Raw genomic sequence first — 22,562 nt, forward strand, 5'->3', positions numbered from 1 at the left:
AAAAAAAAAGACTGCGCATGATCAGAAACAATAAACAACAAAAAAAAAAAGCTTTTGTTGTACGAGAATTTTCATACGAATTTTCATCGGTTCCGATTTGCTGTGAAACAACGAAGAAAATCAGACGATCGTTCGTCTGATTTTCTTATAGTGTGTACCCCACTTAAATGACTTCTTGATTCAACAGGTCTGGTAGTAATCAGGCTTAGGTGTGGCAAGTGAAATTTAAAGTGGAGTTCCACCCTAAAAATGATTTTTTGCTTGTCCGCTTGCTTTAAAGTGCCTGAAAAAGAATTGGATAATGTCAATTTTTTTTTCTTTTCACTTACCTTGTTTTTAATGCAAATAAACTTACCTTCCTTCCTCTTCCTCCCTCTGCGGACACGGCCGCCGACGTTACTTCTTCTTTTTCATTGCGTCCTGGGCGATGAGCGTCATCAATCCCAGGATGCAATGGGAACGGCCCCGGCCGCTATCTACAGCGCATGCGCGACAAATATGCAAACATAAAAAAATCAGGAAGTGGCAAATACTTTTTCACAGCACTGCAGAACATTTTTTTTCTTGGGGGGGGGGGGGGGGGTTGAGTGGAGAAGAATTAAACCCCCTGTCAGGATTTATTGCTATCTGTGTCCCAATTAGGGAGATTCACCCTCTCTATTAGTCCTTGCCCCCAGAACAGGAATAGAAGGGAAATCTTCCAATAGGGACACCAGTTCTAGTGACAACCAAGAATTCCTTCACTTTGCAGGGATTTCATCTAATTTCCTGTTTTGGCTATGGGACAGGAAGTGAAGGGAAATCTCCCCAATAGGACATGCTAAACAAAAAACTGACAGGGGTTATAACCCCCCTTACTCTATCCAAAATGAGTTTTGCTATTAGTTCTACTTTAACATTTCGACCAGACTAGGGATAAGCCAATGGTTCGTTTTTAATCTAGGCTCAGAGGGAACTTTGGCTGTTCAGGCATTTGGATAAATGCCTAAACATTTCCCCATTGGGCTCCCTGTTTGGTGGGAGCTGAGCTTTTTATATAGAAGCGTTACTTCTACCACTCCTTTAAATGACAGCTTCCAGCTCTCAATGGTTCCTAAGGAAGTAGCGGGTGCTCACAGCTGCTGTGTCCCTAGCAACCATCACTGGCACATTGGCTTACATGGCTGGGAATCTCTCACCACCCAAGCAAAGGAGCCCTCACTCTGCCAGTAGGTGAGCGGTGGGCATCATGACTGATGATGGATGGGCAACGATGGACAATTTTGGGGATTTCTATTTCTTTTTTTTTAAATAGAGGACTTGTCAAATGTTTGGGTGTCTTTATTTCTAGGTCACTTTTTTTTAAGAGGCATCCCTTACTAATTCATGTAGAGGTGGAGCGATATCTGGAGGCACACAATATTTCTTCAATGGCTTCACGCCCGGGTCCCTACTGCGCATGCGCGAAACACGCTGCGCATTCCTATTGGCTCAGCGGCAGGGGGTAGGAGGGGGCCGAACTTCTGGGACACTGCGCCACGGCCCGTCTCCTGAAAGTGGGGAAGGGTACCTGTCAAAAACGGGTACCTGTTCCCCCCTCCCCCCCTGAAAGGTGCCAAATGTGGCACCGGAGGGGGGGAGGAAGCAAAATAGCGGAAGTTCCATTTTTGGGTGGAATTCCGCTTTAAGCCATACAGTTTGTATGGCTAAAATCGCATAGCATTTGCACCAAAATGGTGCAGGACCCTTTTTTGGCCCGCACTGGAATCGGATCGCATGGGTGTTCAGACCCATGCCAACTTTGGTATAGAAGGTGCAAGGGGCCACATGAAAAGGCCTGGTGGGCCAGTTTCGGCCTGTGGACCTTGTGTTTGACACATGTGCATTAGAAAAATTGAATGAATGTTTTGTAAAATGACAGTGGACTGTATTGACTCAGATCAAGGTAAATAAACCTGACTTTAGCCAAGTTGCAGTGTTTGATAGAATTAGCTCTTCTTAAAGGGTATCTCCACTTTCGTGGGGAAAAAAAATCAGCAAATAAAGAAAAAAACAATATAGCGTATACAATTGGGACACAAATCATATTGTAATTGAATGTTATTAAAAATTCCCTTTCCTTTTCAATCTGCAGCTGTTGTAATTTTCAAAAAAATGCAATATGGCCGCCTGGAGCTGTTCTGTACACAGAATGTATACTGACCACACCCCCAGAAACATCATTTCCTGCTTCTGTGATTGGCTCACCAATTTTCCCAGAAGTCTGCACTAAGATACAAGTCAGATTTCTGGCATCCCCTGCAACAAAAATGTCATTTTTGGTGAGATACTCCCAATAGGAACACGTCTAAAGGGATGCAGGCCCAGCAGATTTCCTCATTAGAGCCCTGCAGCTGCCACAGCTGATAGATAATTATGAAATCACTCCCATTTCACCCACTCAGGAACAAACAATGATTTCTTCAGAATAACAAAAAGTTTTTTAAAATCTCTGTACAGAGATCACCCAGAGGGGAATTTTTTTTTCTCAACAAAAGTGGAGTGACGCTTTAATTGATTGATTTCACTTTTTGTCCTGAAAGATGCATTTTGAACTGAAAATAGTCAACAATCCGGCTTTAATTGTCTAAATGCCAGAATCTTCTGTCTGGTTACTGTGGCACTAATGGGGCAGCTTTTCAAAACACATCCTAAAAATCAATTACTCGCCCTTGTCAGGAGCTTGAAAATAATTTTCTGTAGTGCGGCTCTCTGTTTCACATTCATGTGATTCCCATTGAGACTAATTCTGAGCTGGTAGCTTCGTAAAAACGATTTTTAACTATTTAAATATATTCCTCAATAGCCCAAAAAGAAAAAAGGATATGAAAGAGAGAGAGGCGCCTCTAAGTGCAGTATAAAAAAAAAAAAAAACAATTTATCAGGCTATTAAATACACACTTGCAGGATAAGTGTAAAAAAAAAGGCTCATCAAAGGGAGTAAATCCAGCAGGAGGTTGTCCAAAAGTAATACAGTATAGTGGAGAAGATCCAGATCCGGCCATCAGAGAGGAATCACCGGTGCAAGGGCCAGCTTGGAACGCATGACCCGGATATGACCAGTGGCAGCTGGTGCTCCATGGGCCGGGGGGAGGGGGGGGGGGCGTCAGATGGACCGCACCATACACCCCCACCCGGACCACACCAGGCCACACACCATACCCCCCACCCCGTCGCCAGCTCACTCACCCTGCCTGGACATGTGGAGGGAGGGCAGGCAGCAGCAGCAGCAATCAACGGCGGCGGCTTCAGCTCCTTCCCCCTCAGTCTTTTGCGTCTCCTCCCTCCTCCTCCATGGCCAATGGCATGGCTTCTCCTTTCAGCCAATCTAGAAATGGGTCTCAGGACCCGCTTCCTGATTGGCCAGGAGGAGGATCCCTGTGACAATAGTGAATATTAATTCGCTATTGTCACACAACTGGGTGGGCTCGGGGCGCAGTGCTCTGCGCCCTGAGCCCACCCTTTTTTTTTTAGCCTATTAGAGCCTCTGGCTCTAATCACATGGTTAAAAAAAAAAAAGCCCCATTCAACCCCATGCGTCCGGCGCCCTGCTTGTAGATTAGGGGGCCGAATGCAGGGATGGGGGTGGCCCCCCTGCGCCCCCAATGCACCAGCCGCCACTGGATATGACATAAAAGAGGTGGGACGCGTTTCGGATTGGCTTCCTTCTTCATGCCATAGTCTTGAAAAGGGATCTAAATCCACTTTGTGTGCATCAAATACCTTTGGAAACCCCAGATATTGCTTTGTAAATGTAGCAGTGAAATCATCAATGTGCTGTACGGAGAGCAGAGCTGTGGGAGGGGCCAAGTAAGCACCAACTACAGGAGGGGGCGGAGACAAGACCAGTCGTCCTGCACAAGGAGAGAGCAGTGAGCGGTCTTTAATGCAGGAAGACTCACACTGGATTACTGCACAGATCTAGAAGAAATACACAAAGCACACCAAGATTCATGAATGTATTTAGACAATATTTACTTATCCCAGAGTTCAGCATGGATTTTTTTTATTGAAGGGGAACTCTGTAAATTTTGTATAAAGATGAAACTAGTTATTGTTACATATTCTTCCCCAGCACCTACTCCATAATAAGGGAATCGGGACATAACCCAGTCCTTATGGTCTACAGAGAATATGTTGAGGCCTGACACTTAGGAATGTATATATAAAAAATCCACAAGGCTGTCCTCAGAAACTGCATGCAAATTTATTCTGTGCTTGGAGCGAAATCGAATATTCTCCGGCTGTATTTTCTGCAATTCAAATGTGTGAATTCGTTAAATTTAGCATCATGGCCTCTAGATGGCGCTATCATAGGAAGTAAGAATACTCCTCAGCGCCATCTAGTGGCCACAAAGTAGTATTTTTCACATTCACACATTTGAATTGCTGAAAATATAGCCAGAGAACATTTGATTTTGCCCACTTTTCATAAAACGTATTATTGTTTTTGTTTATTGCACAAAATTAATTTGCATGCATTTTCAATGTATGCATTTTTTTTTTAGATTTTTGTAAAACCACCCCTATGCCTTGCACGATAAGTTTGTATCAGACTTTAAAGGAGTTAAATTACAAATTAATTTAGGCTTGCTGAAATATGCATGCACATTTGTTCTGTGCTTGGGGAGAAATCGAATATTCTCCAGCTGAATTTTCTGCAATTCAAATGTGTGAATTCATAAAATTCAGCATCATGGCCTCTAGATGGCGCTATCATAGGAAGTAAGTATACTCCTCAGTGCCATCTAGTGGCCACAAAGTGGTATTATTTCATATTCACACATTTGAATTGCTGAAAATATAGCCAGAGAACATTTGATTTTGCCCAATTTCCATAAAACGAATTATTGTTTTTGCTTATTGCACAAAATTAATTTACATGCATTTTCAATTTTAATGCATTTTTAATTTTATTTTTTTGTTTTTTGTAAAACCACCCCTATGCCTTGCTCGATAGGTTTGTATCAGACTTTAAATTAGTTAAATTACAAATTACGTTAGGGGTGTTGAAATATGCCTGAAAATTTGTTCTGTGCTTGGGGCGGAATCAAATATTTTCCAGCTGAATTTTCTGCAATTCAAATGTGTGAATTCTTAAAATTCAGCATCATGGCCTCTAGATGGCGCTATCATAGGAAGTAAGTATACTCCTCAGTGCCATCTAGTGGCCACAAAGTGGTATTTTTTCATATTCACACATTTGAATTGCTGAAAATATAGCCAGAGAAGATTTTATTTTGCCCAATTTTCATAAACCCTAATATTTTTTTGTTTATTGCACAAAATTAATTTACATGCATTTTAAATTTTTATGCATTTTTCATTTTACTTTATTTTATTTTTTTAAACAACCCCTATGCCTTGCTCGATAGGTTTGTATCAGATTTTAAATTACAAATTAATTTAGGCGTGCTAAAATATGCATGCAAATTTGTTCTGTGCTTGGGGCGAAATCTAATATTCTCCAGCTGTATTTTCTGCAATTCAAATGTGTGAATTCAAAAAATTCTGCATCATGGCCTCTAGATGGCGCTATCATAGGCAGTAAGTATACTCCTCAGTGCCATCTAGTGGCCACAAAGTTGTATTTTTCACATTCACACATTTGAATTGCTGAAAATATAGCCAGAGAACATTTGATTTTGCCCAATTTTCATAAAATGTATTATTGTTTTTGTTTATTGCACAAAATTAATTTACACGCATTTTCAATTTTTTATGCAATTTTTTATTTTTTTTGTAAAACCACCCCTATGCCTTGCTCGATAGGTTTGTATCAGACTTTAAATGAGTTAAATTACAAATTAATTTAGGCGTGCTGAAATATGCATGCAAATTTGTTCTGTGCTTGGGGCGAAATCAAATATTCTCCAGCTGTTCTTTCTGCAATTCGAATGTGTGAATTCATAAAATTCAGCATCATGGCCTCTAGATGGCGCTATCATAGGAAGTAAGTATACTCCTCAGTGCCATCTAGTGGCCACAAAGTGGTATTTTTCACATTCACATATTTGAATTGCTGAAAATATAGCCAGAGAACATTTGATTTTGCCCAATTTTCATAAAACGTATTATTTTTTGTTTATAGCACATATTTAATTTACATGCAGTTTCAATGTATGCATTTTTTATTTAATTTTTTTCATTTTTTGTAAAACCACCCCTATGCCTTGCTCGATAGGTTTGTATCAGACTTTAAATTAGTTAAATTAAAAATTAATTGAGGCGTGCTGAAATATGCATGCAAATTTGTTCTGTGCTTGGGGCGGAATCGAATATTCTCCAGCTGTATTTTCTGCAATTCAAATGTGTGAATTCAAAAAATTCAGCATCATGGCCTCTAGATGGAGCTATCATAGGCAGTAAGTATACTCCTCAGTGCCATCTAGTGGCCACAAAGTGGTATTTTTTCACATTCACACATTTGAATTGCTGAAAATATAGCCAGAGAAGATTTTATTTTGCCCAATTTTCATAAAACCTAATATTTTTTTGTTTACTGCACAAAATAAATTTACATGCATTTTAAATTTTTATGCATTTTTCATTTTATTTTATTTTATTTTTATTTTTTTAAACCACCCCTATGCCTTGCTCGATAGGTTTGTATCAGACTTTAAATTACAAATTAATTTAGGCGTGCTAAAATATGCATGCAAATTTGTTCTAGTGGCCACAAAGTAGTCTTTTTCACATTCACACATTTGAATTGCTGAAAATATAGCCAGAGAACATTTGATTTTGCCCAATTTTCATAAAACGTATTTTTTTTTGTTTATTGCACAAAATTTACATGCATTTTCAATTTTTTATGCAATTTTTTATTTTTTTTGTAAAACCACCCCTATGCCTTGCTCGATAGGTTTGTATCAGACTTTAAATGAGTTAAATTACAAATTAATTTAGGCGTGCTGAAATATGCATGCAAATTTGTTCTGTGCTTGGGGCGAAATCAAATATTCTCCAGCTGTATTTCCTGCAATTCGAATGTGTGAATTCATGAAATTCAGCATCATGGCCTCTAGATGGCGCTATCATAGGAAGTAAGTATACTCCTCAGTGCCATCTAGTGGTCACAAAGTGGTATTTTTCACATTCACACATTTGAATTGCTGAAAATATAGCCAGAGAACATTTGATTTTGCCCAATTTTCATAAAAGGTATTATGAGGTGGGACGTGTTTCTGACTGGCTTCCTCCTTCATGCCGTATTCTTGAAAAAGGATCTAAATCCACTTTGTGTGCATCAAATACCTTTGGAAACCCCAGATATTTCTTTGTAAATGTAGCAGTGACATCATCAATGTGCTGTACAGAGAGCAGAGCTGTGGGAGGGGCCAAGCAAGCACCAACTACAGGAGGGGGTGGAGACAAGACCAGTCATCCTGCACAAGGAGAGAGAGCAGCAGTGAGCGGTCTTTAATGCAGGAAGACTCACACTGGATTACTGCACAGATCTAGAAGAAATACACAAAGCACACCAAGATTTAAGAATGATGAATGTATTTAGACAATATTTACTTATCCCGGAGTTCAGCATGGATTTTTTATGGAAGGGGACTCTGTAAATTTTATATAAAGATTAAACTAGTTATTGTTACATATTCTTCCCCAGCACCTACTCCATAATAAAGGAATCTGGACATACCCCAGTCCTTATGGTCTACAGAGAATATGTTGAGGCCTGACACTTAGGAATGTACATAGAAAAAATCCACAAGGCTGTCCTCAGAAACTGCATGCAAATTTATTCTGTGCTTGGAGCGAAATCGAATATTCTCCGGCTGTATTTTCTGCAATTCAAATGTGTGAATTCATTAAATTTAGCATCATGGCCTCTAGATGGCGCTATCATAGGAAGTAAGAATACTCCTCAGCGCCATCTAGTGGCCACAAAGTAGTATTTTTCACATTCACACATTTGAATTGCTGAAAATATAGCCAGAGAACATTTGATTTTGCCCAATTTTCATAAAACTTCTTATTTTTTTTGTTTATAGCACAAAATTAATTTACATGCATTTTCAATTTTTATGCATTTTTTAATTTTTTTTATTTTTAAAAACCACCCCTATGCCTTGCTCGATAGGTTTGTATCAGACTTTAAATGAGTTAAATTACAAATTAATTTAGGCGTGCTGAAATATGCACGCAAATTTGTTCTGTGCTTAGAGCAAAATCAAATATTCTCCAGCTGTATTTGCTGCAATTCGAATGTGTGAATTCATAAAATTCATTATCATGGCCTCTAGATGGCGCTATCATAGGAAGTAAGTATACTCCTCAGTGTCATCTAGTGGCCACAAAGTGGTATTTTTTTACATTCACACATTTGAATTGCTGAAAATATAGCCAGAGAACATTTGATTTTGCCCAATTTCCATAAAACAAATTATTGTTTTTGTTTATTGCACAAAATTAATTTACATACATTTTCAATTTTAATGCATTTTTTATTTTTTATTGTAAAACCACCCCTATGCCTTGCTGGATAGGTTTGTATCAGACTTTAATTTAAATTAGTTAAATTACAAATTAATTTAGGGGTGCTAAAATATGCCTGAAGATTTGTTCTGTGCTTGGGGTGGAATCGAATATTTTCCAGCTGAATTTTCTGCAATTCAAATGTGTGAATTCATAAAATTCAGCATCATGGCCTCTAGATGGCGCTATCATAGGAAGTAAGTATACTCCTCAGTGCCATCTAGTGGCCACAAAGTGGTATTTATTCATATTCACACATTTGAATTGCTGAAAATATAGCCAGAGAAGATTTTATTTTGCCCAATTTTCATAAACCCTAATATTTTTTTGTTTATTGCACAAAATTAATTTACATGCATTTTAAATTTTTATGCATTTTTCATTTTATTTTATTTTATTTTTATTTTTTTAAACCACCCCTATGCCTTGCTCGATAGGTTTGTATCAGACTTTAAATTACAAATTAATTTAGGCGTGCTAAAATATGCATGCAAATTTGTTCTGTGCTTGGGGCAAAATCAAATATTCTCCAGCTGTATTTTCTGCAATTCGAATGTGTGAATTCATAAAATTCAGCATCATGGCCTCTAGATGGCGCTATCATAGGAAGTAAGTATACTCCTCAGTGCCATCTAGTGGCCACAAAGTGGTATTTTTTCACATTCACACATTTGAATTGCTGAAAATACAGCCAGAGAACATTTGATTTTGCCCAATTTTCATTAAACTTATTGTTTTTTTGTTTATAGCACAACATTTAATTTACCTGCAGTTTCAATGTATGCATTTTTTATTTAAATTTTTTTTTTTTTTAAACCACCCCATGCCTTGCTCGATAGGTTTCTATCAGACTTTAAATTAGTTAAATTGCAAATTAATTTAGGCGTGCTGAAATGCTGATCACATATAGAATATATACAGAGAATAAAAGCTGGCGTACGTAAATAACCCTGTATGGTGAGGCTTGGCCTGTCATACCTGCTGAATGTAACAGTGATAATATATTTTTCTCAAGGACTGCCACCTTTTCACATGCATCCTGATCCTCAGATTGTACATCAGGGCAACCAGGCAAGATTTGAATGTGGCATCAGTGCGACTCCACCAGCGCAGATCACATGGCAGAAGGACCAGGCTCAGCTTCCTGCAAGTAAGAGGTAAGTAGCGTGGTATAGCACTCCAAGTGGCAGAACCCCTACATTACAAGTGCAGAAGTTTTGAGTGCAGCAAAAAGTCATGATATCCCAAATAGAAGTTAAATCTGAGCTCCAGGTATGATCTGTATTGTAGATTTCTATTGGTCCAGCTTGGCACAATGTAAGATTAACGTAGATCCAATGGTTCCTGCTGCTGCTGATGTGATGTGTGAGGAGGGAGAGAAAGGAGAAGAGATGCGTGAATGGGAACACATATAGTGGGGGGGAGGGTTCTCAAATTTGGCTGCAAAGGTGGAAATACACTTTAATCACAGTGACTGCATTATTAACTAGTTCTGGACAGGAAGATTTTCCCCCTTAATGACCAGGCCATTTTTTGCGATTCGGCACTGCGTTAATTTAACTGGCAATTGCGTAGTCGTGCGACGCTGTACCCAAATAAAATTGATGTCCTTTTTTCCCCAAAAATAGAGCTTTCTTTTTTGGTGGTATTTGATCACCTGTGCGATTTTTATTTAAAAAAAAAAAAATCGCAATAAGCGTTTTTTGATTGGTTTGCGCAAAAGTTATCACATCTACAAACTAGGGGAAAGATTTATGTAATTTTTTTTTCACTATTTTGTACTTTTTATGGCGGCGATCTGCGACATTGCGGCGGACAGATCGGACCCCTAACTGACATTTTTGACACTTTTGGGGGGATCAGTGACATTACTACAGTAATCAGTGCTAAAAATATGCACTGTTACTGTACCAATGACACTGGCAGGGAAGGGGTTAACCCAGGGGCAATCAAAGGGTTAAATGTGAGCCTAGGGGGTGTTTTCTAACTGTGAGGGGGATGGGCTTATGGAGTCAACTCAGAGATCCTAGTTCCTAAATAGGAGGAACACAGGATCCATGTGTTGATAGCTGAGAGAACAGCTGACCACCATTCTCTCTCCATGGGGAGTGATCGGGAGTGCCCGGCGGCAGTCGCGCCCATCGGCCCCGTGGATCGGCTTCCTTGCTGGTGAATGGGCGCTCCTGGGAACCGCTCTACAGGTATGGCGATTCGTGGGAACCTGTTGACCTGCCGCCGTATATCTGTGGCGCTGGTCGGTAAGTGGTTAATCACATCTGGGCAAAACATGGAAGAATCTTACTTCATGTGGGTGCAAAACCTCTTAGTAGAAGTATGCAAAGATTGGAGCCTTTATTTTCTGTTTTGGCTTCATGTGGACTCACCGAGGTTGATTTACTAAAGGCAAATGGGCTGTCCGTTTTACAAGGGTATATTCCCTTAGATTAGTAAATGAGGTGAGGCTCTGCTGACTAACATCATCATTCAGTCATGTGCAAGCCAACATTATTTATTATTTTCTTCGCATGTGATAAAGTAATCTTTGCAAAGTGAATTTTCACTGCATTCACTAAGCTAAAGGAAAAATTCATTGCAAAGTGCTAATTCCCTTGCCTATTTGGCTTTTAGTAAACCAACCCTGTAATGTCTTAGCATGGAAATACAGATATTACAGTCTTTATTTCCTCTTTTGGCATTATGTGGACTCATAGGGGTTGATTTACTATAGGCTATTCACTTCCCAAGGGAATTTTCCCTTAGCTTAGTGATTGTGGTGACAATTTACTCTGCAAAGAATACCCAATTACATGCTGGAAAAATAAAATAGAATTCTTTGCTTGCACATGATTATATATGATGGAAGTCAGCAGAGCTTTACCTCATTCACTAAGCTAAGTGCAATTTCCCTTGCAAAGTGAACAGCGTATTTGCCTTAAGTAAATCAACTCCAAAATGTTGTGTAAGAAGCATGCAGCGATTTCACCCTTTATATTCTGTTTGGGTTATCATAATCAGTAGGTCTAGGGCAGGGGTCTCCAAACTGCAGCCTGGGGGGGGGGGGGGGGTAGACGTGGCTCTTTGCTTGCTTTTATGCAGCCCTTGGGGCACTATTTCATCTACTGATACTAACAATGGGGCATAATTCCTCAGACTGACACCAATGATGGGGCACAATTCCTCAGACTGACACGAACATTGGGGCAAAATTCCTCCCAATGACACCAAGAATGGAGCACAATTTCTCCCAGGGACATCAAGGATGGGACATAATTCCTCTCAGTGACTACAATGATATGGCACAATTTCTCTTAATTACGCCAACAATGGGGCCCAATGACATCAATGATGAGGTACAATTCCTCCCATTTCACACAATTCCTCCCAATGACACCAAAGATGGGGTGCAATGACACCAACAATGGGGCTCCATAACATCAATGATGGGGCACAATTCCTACCATTACATACAATTCCTCCCAATGACACCAAAATGGGGCATAATTCCACGCAATGACACCAACAATGGTGCTCAATGACACCAATGATGGGGCACAATTCCTCCCAATGACACGAACATTGGGGCACAATTTCTCCCAGTGACACCAAGGATGGGACATAATTCCTCTCAGTGACTACAATGATATGGCACAATTTCTCTCAATTACGCCAACAATGCGGCTCAATGACATCAATGATGGGGCACAATTCCTACCGTTACACACAATTCCTCCCAATGACACCAGAGATGGGGCATAATTCCACGCAATGACACCAACAATGGGGCTCAATGACACCAATGATGAGGCATAATTCCACGCAATGACACCAAAGATGGGGCATAATTCCATGCAATGACACCAACAATGGGGCTCAATGACATCAATGATGGGGCACAATTCCTACTATTACACACAATTCCTCCCAAGGACACCAAAGATGGGGCATAATTCCACACAATGACATCAACAATGGGGCTCAATGACACCAAAGATGGGGCATAATTCCACTCAATGACACCAACAATGGGGCTCAAAGACATCAATGATGAGGCATAATTCCTACTATTACACACAATTCCTCCCAATGACACCAAAGATGGGGCATAATTCCACGCAATGACACCAACAATGGGGCTCAAAGACATCAATGATGAGGCATAATTCCACGCAATGACACCAAAGATGGGGCATAATTCCACGCAATGACACCAACAATGGGGCTCAATGACACCAATGATGGGGCACAATTCCTCCCATTTCACACAATTCCTCCCAATGACACCAAAGATGGGGCATAATTCCATGCAATGACACCAACAATGGGGCTCAATGACATCAATGATGGGGCACAATTCCTACTATTAAACACAATTTCTCCCAAGGACACCAAAGATGGGGCATAATTCCACACAATGACACCAACAATGGGGCTCAATGACACCAATGATGGGGCACAATTCCTCCCAATGACATGAACATTGGGGCACAATTCCTCCCAATGACACCTAGAATGGAGCACAATTTCTCCCAGTGACACCAAGGATGGGACATAATTCCTCTCAGTGACTACAATGATATGGCACAATTTCTCTCAATTACGCCAACAATGGGGCCCAATGACATCAATGATGGGGCGCAATTCCTCCCATTACACGCAATTCCTCCCAATGACACCTAAGATGGGGCACAATTCCACGCAATGACACCAACAATGGGGTTTAAAGACATCAATGATGGGGCATAATTCCACGCAATGACACAAAAGATGGGGCATAATTCCACGCAATGACACCAACAATGGGGCTCAATGACATCCATGATGGGGCACAATTTCTACTATTACACACAATTCCTCCCAAGGACACCAAAGATGGGACATAATTCCACACAATGACACCAACAATGGGGCTCAATGACACCAAAGATGGGGCACAATTCCACGCAATGACACCAAAGATGGGGCACAATTCCATGCAATGACACCAACAATGGGGCTCAAAGACATCAATGATGGGGCATAATTCCACGCAATGACACCAAAGATGGGGCATAATTCCACGCAATGACACCAACAATGGGGCTCAATGACATCCATGATGGGGCACAATTCCTACCATTACACACAATTCCTGCCAATGACACCAAAGATTGGGCATAATTCCACACAATGACACCAACAATGGGGCTCAATGACACCAAAGATGGGGCACAATTCCATGCAATGACACCAACAATGGGGCTCAATGACACGAAGGATGGGGCACAATTCCTCCCAAAGACGCGAACATTGGGGCACAATTCCTCCCAATGACACCAAGAATGGAGCACAATTTCTCCCAGTGACACCAAGGATGGGGCATAATTCCTCTCAGTGACTACAATGATATGGCACAATTTCTCTCAATTACGCCAACAATGCGGCTCAATGACACCAATGATGGGGCACAATTCCTACCATTACACGCAATTCCTCCCAATGACACCAAAGATGGGGCATAATTCCACGCAATGACACCAACAATGGGGCTCAATGACACCAATGATGGGGCACAATTCCTACCAATGACACCAATGATGGGGCACAATTCCTCCCACTGAAACAAACAATGGGCATTATTTATTCCCACTGACTTCGGGACCTTTTCTACTTTCACTGACCACTGCCCAGCCCCCCTGAAGTCTGAAGTACAGTAAACTAAAACTTTGTTTAGAAATTTTGGAGACCCCTGATCTAGGACAACAAACCATTTATACTGGCAGGCAGGTTTGCTGCTGAGCACCAACATTCTCATTACTGACGGTGCACAATACAACTGGACCTTGAAGTATGAATGTGTGTACAATTTTTGAAATTATATTACGTTTTCTATAGGCAGCTTTGATTATACAAAAATGTACCATTGCAGGTTCACCAGGCTCCCTTCTGGGGTTCTGCTGATCTCTCGGGTGCAGCCGGAGGATGCCGGGCTATATCGCTGTGTAGCAACTAACATGGTGAACACCAGATACAGCAATGAAGCTCAACTCTCAGTGGACCAAGGTAACTCACCAATTCTTTAGGCTGCATTCACACCCGAGCCTAGCGTCTTTCAGTGTTTTTTTCCCATCATTTTTGCATGTTTTTATACATTGTTTTGAGCTTTAGCATTTTTTTATTAGCCATTAGAGAAAACCATCATCTGTTGCATTATTTATTGCTAGTAATTTCAGCTTTTTGGGCTTTTCCGTCAGCGTTTATTTATTTTATTATTTTTATTATTCAAGTATTATTATTTTGTTTTTGTAAGGATAAGGGGTTAGATTTAAGGTTAGGTTTGGGTTAGGAGAAGGGGTTAGCATTAGAGTTAGGTTAGGGTTAGGATAAGGGGTTAGAGTTAAGGCTAGGTTTAGGATAAGGGGTTTAGAATTAGAGTTAGGTTAGGTTTAGGATGAGGGGTTAGAGTTAAGTTAGGAATAGGATAAGGGGTTAGAGTTAAGGCTAGGTTAGGGTTAGGATAAGGGGTTAGAGTTAAGGTTAGGTTAAGGTTAGGATAAGGGGTTAGAGTTAAAGGTTAGGTTAGGGTTAGGATAAGGGGTTAGAGTTAAGGTTAGATTAAGGTTAGGATAAGGGGTTAGAGTTAAGGCTAGGTTAGGGCTAGGATAAGGGGTTAGAGTTAAGGTTAGGTTAGGGTTAGGATAAGGGGTTAGAGTTAAGGTTAGGTTAGGTTTAGGATAAGGGGTTAGAGTTAAAGGTTAGGTTAGGGTTAGGATAAGGGGTTGGAGTTAAGGTTAGGTTAGGGTTACGATAAGGGATTAGAGTTAGGTTAGGGTTGGGATAAGGGGTTAGAGTTAAGGTTAGGTTAAGGTTAGGATAAGGGGTTAGAGTTAATGTTAGGTTAGAGTTAAGATAAGGGGTTAGAGTTAAGGTTAGGTTAGGGTTAGGATAAGAGGTTACAGTTAAAGGTTAGGTTAGGGTTAGGATAAGGGATTAGAGTTAGGTTAGGGTTAGGATAAGCGGTTAGAGTTAAGGTTAGGTTAGAGTTAGGATAAGGGGTTATAGTTAATGTTAGGTTAGGTTTAGGATAACAGGTTACAGTTAAAGGTTAGGTTAGGGTTAGGATAAGGGATTAGAGTTAGGTTAGGGTTAGGATAAGGGGTTAGAGTTAAGGTTAAGGTTAGGATAAGGGGTTAGAGTTAATGTTAGGTTAGAGTTAGGGTAAGGGGTTAGAGTTAATGTTAGGTTAGAGTTAGGATAAGGGGTTAGAGTTAAGGTTAGGTTAGGGTTAGGATAAGGGATTAGAGTTATGTTAGGGTTAGGATAAGGGGTTAGAGTTAAGGTTAGGATAAGGGGTTAGAGTTAATGTTAGGTTAGAGTTAGGATAAGGGGTTAGAGTTAATGTTAGGTTAGAGTTACGATAAGGGATTCGAGTTAGGTTAGAGTTAGGATAAGGGGTTAGAGTTAAGGTTAGGTTAAAGCTGAGTTTCGGGCACAAAAACAATGTTTTTTTTTTGTGCCCCTCCGCTAGGTAGACCTCACCTGAAAAGGAATTGGATAGTTATTATTTTTTTTTTTTGTTTACTTACCTTGTAATTGAAGATCGAAGATACTCACCTGTAACGCTCCTGCGTTTTATGTATGATGTGGATTTACAGCTGCAGAAATATTCCACTTCAGTAGTCATGTAGAGAAACGCTGAGACACCAATCCCAACTCCCAAAGACTCATCATGTGTGGATGATCTCAATTCAGCAAGCAAATACACACACTCAATAAGATGTTCCTAGAGTGACTTATGTATATAGTAACACAGTGATGATAGGCTGAAGAGAGAGGTTGGGTAGAGATGGTAGATGACAGACACTTGAAAGGAAATGTTCTTGAAAGTAAGATAGTAGCAGATGGGATGCAGATAGGTTAGCAGTCATGTATGGTAGCAGATGATAGAGTAGCAGGTGAACATACAGGAGAGACCAACCCAGTGCAAGAGCAAATGACAGTAGGCTCAAGAGCTAGCAATCTTAGATAATGCAGATGTAATAATAGTCCTTAGTATGCAGAGCTAGATAGTGTAAGCTTTAGTATGAAGGTTATTGAGGTTTCCCCTGTGGGGTACTTATCACTAGTAGCAATGTAGCAGAGGAGAGGTTCGTCAAGAGCGGATGATCCGGTAGCGGGATACAGGGTTTAGCGCAGCGTGGTTCCGACAGCGAGGTATGCTTGCAAGCATGAGAGCTTCAAGACAGGTTAGCATCAAGGCACAAAGCAGGTTGAATGAACACATGTGAGTGAGAGCTGGTGATTTAAATAGCTGTTCAGTCCGGCGCTCAGTGATGACAGCATCAGTCTTAAAGGTAAACACACCTATATGTGCTTCATCTATCTAGGTAGATGGAAAGCACCCGGAAATGATGTGATAGGAGGCACTGAGAGTGCCAGAACCTTACAGTACCCCCCCCGTAAGGCCGGCTCCGGAAGGCCTCTAAGGCTGGTTGTCGATATAAGAATCGGAAAAAGCTGGTTGCCGATGTGAGAATCGGAAAAGACTGGTTGCCGATGCGAGAATCGGATAACACTGGTTGCCGATACGAGAATCGGATAAGACTGGTTGCCGATACGAGAATCGGATAATACTGGTTGCCGATACGAGAATCGGATAAGACTGGTTGCCGATAGGAGAATCGGATAAGACTGGTTGCCGATACGAGAATCGGATAAGACTGGTTGCCGATACGAGAATCGGATAAGGCTGGTTGCCGATACGAGAATCGGATAAGACTAGTTGCCGATACGAGAATCGGATCAGGTTGGTAACCGATGTGAGAATCGGATCACTTGTTGCCGATACGAGAATCGGATCAGGTTGGTAACCGATGTGAGAATCGGATCACTTGTTGCCGATATGAAAATCGGATCAGGTTGGTAACCGATGTGAGAATCGGATCACTTGTTGCCGATATGAAAATCGGATCAGGTTGGTAACCGTTGTGAGAATCGGATCACTTGTTGCCGATATGAGAATCGGATCAGGTTGGTAACCGATGTGAGAATCGGATCACTTGTTGCCGATATGAGAATCGGATCAGGTTGGTAACCGATGTGAGAATCGGATCACTTGTTGCCGATACGAGAATCGGATCAGGTTGGTAACCAATGTGAGAATCGGATCACTTGTTGCCGATATGAGAATCGGATCAGGTTGGTAACCGATGTGAGAATCGGATCACTTGTTGCCGATATGAGGATCGGATCAGGTTGGTAACCGATGTGAGAATCGGATCACTTGTTGCCGATATGAGAATCGGATCAGGTTGGTAACCGATGTGAGAATCGGATCACTTATTGCCGATATGAGAATCGGATCAGGTTGGTAACCGATGCGAGAATCGGATCACTTGTTGCCGATACGAGAATCGGATCAGGTTGGTAACCGATGTGAGAATCGGATCACTTGTTGTTAAGGTGTCTGCTACATGAACCCCTCACTAGAATCGGACGCATAACCATCCGAAGTAATCCTAGTAGTCCTAGCAACCAATGCTTCTTCAAACATCCTCAGATCCTTCCTACATACCACCGTGCCATTAGAAGCGCATACGCAGTCAGGTGCAAGAATCTCAATGTTTTCATTGGAAGCTAGAAATGTACTTGCAAAAATAGGAGTATCTATACCAACATCTGCCAATTTCTGGGTGTCCTTTTCTGATATAGAACGGGGACAGGGCTGGTAACAGCCTTGATAATTTCCAGGCTGTTTTTCAGGGAAGACCGTTCGGATTCGCCTGGCCTCCATTGGGAGAGCCTTAGGCCTATGGGGTCTGGTTGGGCAGGATGTAATGAAATGTCCCCCTTCTCCACAATAAAAACAAAGGCCACAGATTCTCCTGTGATCTTTTTTTTTTTGTAAGGACAACTTAGTATGTACGGCACCAATCTCCATAGGCTCCTCATCCATCTCTGTAGGATCAGGGTTCAAATGAGATGTGTCAGAGTGACAAGGCTGACTGTTTAAGGCAGGCTTGGACCATGACCAGGCAGGATTACCATATTCATTTGGTTTCCTTTTTTCCCTAGGTAGCCGGGGTCTGCGGTTACCTGGAGCAGGTTTAGGAGTAGATTTTGGGGAGGAGAGACACTGGGAGTGCATCGCAATTGCAAATGATTCCCAATTGTCTAGGATCGGATTTTTTTCTTGCAGTTTCTCGTATGCCCACGTTTTCATTTTGCCAGAAAGCAAATTAACGGCAGCATGCACTTTAATAAAGTCATTATGATAGGTCCTAGGCTTAAGGATAAATAGGAGCTCACAATCCATACGAAAAAAAAGAAAAGAGGAACGGGAACCATCAAACCTGTCTGGTAGAAGGACAAGAGGTTCTGGGGGTTGAGCAGCAGTAGGCTGTGTCAGTCTGGCCACCTGCTGCGTCAGAGCCTGATTGTCTTCTTTTAATTCAGTAAGTGCGTGTATTAACGCAGTTACTTGTTGTGTTAACTGTGTCACCTGAGTGGTCATTTCTGCTGAATCCATTTTATCAGGTTCGTTCAATCTGTAACGCTCCTGCGTTTTATGTAGGATGTGGATTTACAGCTGCAGAAATATTCCACTTCAGTAGTCATGTAGAGAAACGCTGAGACACCAATTCCAACTCCCAAAGACTCATCATGTGTGGATGATCTCAATTCAGCAAGTAAATACACACACTCAATAAGATGTTCCTAGAGTGACTTATGTATATAGTAACACAGTGATGATAGGCTGAAGAGAGAGGTTGGGTAGAGATGGTAGATGACAGACACTTGAAAGGAAATGTTCTTGAAAGTAAGATAGTAGCAGATGGGATGCAGATAGGTTAGCAATCATGTATGGTAGCAGATGATAGAGTAGCAGGTGAACATACAGGAGAGACCAACCCAGTGCAAGAGCAAATGACAGTAGGCTCAAGAGCTAGCAATCTTAGATAATGCAGATGTAATAATAGTCCTTAGTATGCAGAGCTAGATAGTGTAAGCTTTAGCATGAAGGTTTATAGAGGTTTCCCCTGTGGGGTACTTATCACTAGTAGCAATGTAGCAGAGGAGAGGTTCGTCAAGAGCGGATGATCCGGTAGCGGGATACAGGGATCAGCGCAGCGTGGTTCCGACAGCGAGGTATGCTTGCAAGCATGAGAGCTTCAAGACAGGTTAGCATCAAGGCACAAAGCAGGTTGAACGAACACATGTGAGTGAGAGCTGGTGATTTAAATAGCTGTTCAGTCCGGCGCTCAGTGATGACAGCATCAGTCTTAAAGGTAAACACACCTATATGTGCTTCATCTATCTAGGTAGATGGAAAGCACCCGGAAATGATGTGATAGGAGGCACTGAGAGTGCCAGAACCTTACATCACCTCAGAGTACTTCCTCCCTCAGAGCCGCGGCTCACCCCGTCACTTCCTGTCTCGCTATGATTCCTGGGAGCTGAACGTCATAGCTCCCAGGAATCAATGCGACGGCACCGGCCCCGCTCGTCATTTCCGGGCGACGCCGCATTCCTCTGCTAAACAGCTTCTGGGCATGCCCAGAAGCTGTGGAGGAATGCGGCGCCACACCGGAAGTGACGAGAGGGGCCGGTGCAGGCGCATTCTGGGACAAGAAGACGCGGAAGAAGACACAGAAGTGGACCGCGCCGGCTTCAGCTGCCCACAAGAGAGATAGAAACGCTGTGGAAGAAATTTTATAAGTAAGTATTTCTTCTAAAAGGTAAGTGCGAACCGGGACAGATCAGAGGCTAGCCATTGTGGAATGTACTAGCCCTGACTGTCCCGGGGGTATGTTTAGTAAAAAATGACTTCTGTGCCCGAAACTCCGCTTTAAGGTTAGAAAAAGGGATTAGAGTTAGGTTAGAGTTAGGATAAGGGATTAGAATTAAGGTTAGATTAAGGTTAGGATAAGGGGTTAGAGTTAATGTTAGGTTAAGGTTAGAATAAGGGATTAGAGCTAGGTTAGGGTTAGGATAAGGGATTAGAATTAAGGTTAGATTAAGGTTAGGATAAGGGGTTAGAGTTAAGGTTAGGTTAGGTTTAGGATAAGGGATTAGAGTTAGGTTAGGGTTAGGATAAGGGGTTAGAGTTAAGGTTAGGTTAGGTTTAGGATAACGGGTTAGAGTTAAGGTTAGGATAAAAGGGTTAGAGTTAAGGTTAGGTTAGAGTCAGGATAAGGGGTTAGAGTTAAGGTTAGGGCTAGGATAAGGGGTTAGAGTTAAGATTAGGTTAAGGTTAGAATAAGGTGTTAGAGTTAAGGTTAGGGTTAGGATAAGGGGTTAGAGTTAAGGTTAGGTTAGAGTTAGGATAAAGGGTTAGAGTTAAGGTTAGGGTTAGGATAAGGGGTTAGAGTTAATGTTCGGTTAGAGTTAGGATAAGGGGTTATAGTTAATATTCGGGTTAGGATAAGGGGTTAGAGTTAAGGTTAGGATAAAAGGGTTAGAGTTAAGGTTAGGTTAGAGTTAGGATAAGGGGTTAGAGTTAAGGTTAGGGTTAGGATAAGGGGTTAGAGTTAAGATTAGGTTAAGGTTAGAATAAGGGGTTAGAGTTAAGGTTAGGTTAGGGTTAGGATAAAGGGTTAGAGTTAAGGTTAGGGTTAGGATAAGGGGTTAGAGTTAAGGTTAGGTTAGGGTTAGGATTAGAGTTTGGGGTTAGAGTTAGGATTAGGGATTCGTTTTTAGGTTAGGGGTTAATATTTTATTTATTGTCTTATTATTATTAATATTATTATTATTTTTTTGGTAGGGTTAGGGTGTTAGGTTACAAAAGATGGAAAAAATAAATTAACTAAAAAAAACAAAAAAATTACATTAAAGACTCTATAGAACAAATGCTGTATTCGTGTATTGTACCCAATAACAATTTAACGCACATAAACCAGAGACATCAGGTTCACATCACAGTTTGCCTCTTAAAAGCTCATCTTCTTTCAGCTGTCAAAAATGTTGGTGCAACCTACATCCGTGCAATGTTCAGTAGTAATTGTCATTCTCCATCTAGTAGCTGACATGCAGACTACTTAGTTCAATGTTATTCCACTAGAGGGCACACAAGAAACCTTCAGAAATCTGCAAGGGGGCCCCACTTTTTTCACGGGCCTAGGGACCTCCACAAAGCTAAATCGGGCACTCTAGGCTATGGGGTTGTGTGTTTCTATTGATACACACAGTGTAGGGAGACACATTTCTAGTCTGTGCATAAAAGGGTGGCTCCAGAGGATGCTGCAAGAGAAAGGAGCCACTCTTACACAGGGAGCCTGGGAAAGCGGTTATGGCAAAAGGTTAAACTGGAAAATAGGCAAAGTTTAAAATATAAAGAAGTTGCATACTCAGGAATTAAATCAGATGGTGAGTGCTTAAAAGATAACGAGTATCACTGTAGTAGCGCTCAGCAGCCCCTCAGGTAGGAGATATACATTTTACATTGTGCCAAGCTGGACCAATATAATTATACAATACACATCATATCTGGAGTTCAGTTTTAACTTGACTAGGTGAGGATTAAGGAAGTGGGATCTATTACCTGTCAAAAAAAAGGTACCCTTCAATGACTTGAGGGACCCATTTCAGTACCCTTGAATAGGTGGGTAATTCCCATGAAATACAGCTTGCAGAAATTTTTGGTAAGTTTCTATAATGCAGCGTAGTGGGAATGGGTCCTGCAGAAAATAGAGGATTTTTATTTTGCACGCGTAGCACTTACCCTGCAGGAGTCTCTAGTATGTTGACCAGGGCTTCCCCACTTTTACCCCGCAGCTAGGCACAGGGTAGATTCACACAGCCAGGTGCACACAGACTTCCACTCATTGTCTACAATTATGGATAGGGTGAGGGATATAGTAGGATACTCCAAATTGAACTATTCACACTGAGGACTCTAACTCCCTTTTCTAATAAAACTTGTCTGAAGTCCTTGCAGAGGGCAGATAAAGACTTCTTCACAGCAGAAGATCTGAGCAATGTCCTTTTGTAAAGTAGAGGACAGTCATGGACAAAACTAGCCAGCGTTCCCTTCATGTGGACCTTTAGCAGACATAGAGCGCAAGAGGGGTATAAACCGTCGA

General features: G+C 41.4%; 1 protein-coding gene across 1 annotated transcript in view; it reads left to right on the forward strand.

The window, feature by feature from the left end:
* Positions 1–22,562, forward strand: part of IGDCC4 (immunoglobulin superfamily DCC subclass member 4) — a 245,416-nt gene that overhangs the window by 133,120 nt on the left and 89,734 nt on the right. The window contains exons 3-4 of the mRNA XM_082255108.1: positions 9,521–9,662; positions 14,411–14,544. Of these exons, the coding sequence (XP_082111234.1) occupies positions 9,521–9,662; positions 14,411–14,544 (276 nt within the window). The remainder of the gene's footprint in view (positions 1–9,520; positions 9,663–14,410; positions 14,545–22,562) is intronic.

This window comes from Pelophylax lessonae (assembly GCF_965119305.1).
Source record: "Pelophylax lessonae genome assembly, chromosome: 4".
In the NCBI taxonomy this organism is placed as follows: Eukaryota; Metazoa; Chordata; class Amphibia; order Anura; family Ranidae; genus Pelophylax; species Pelophylax lessonae.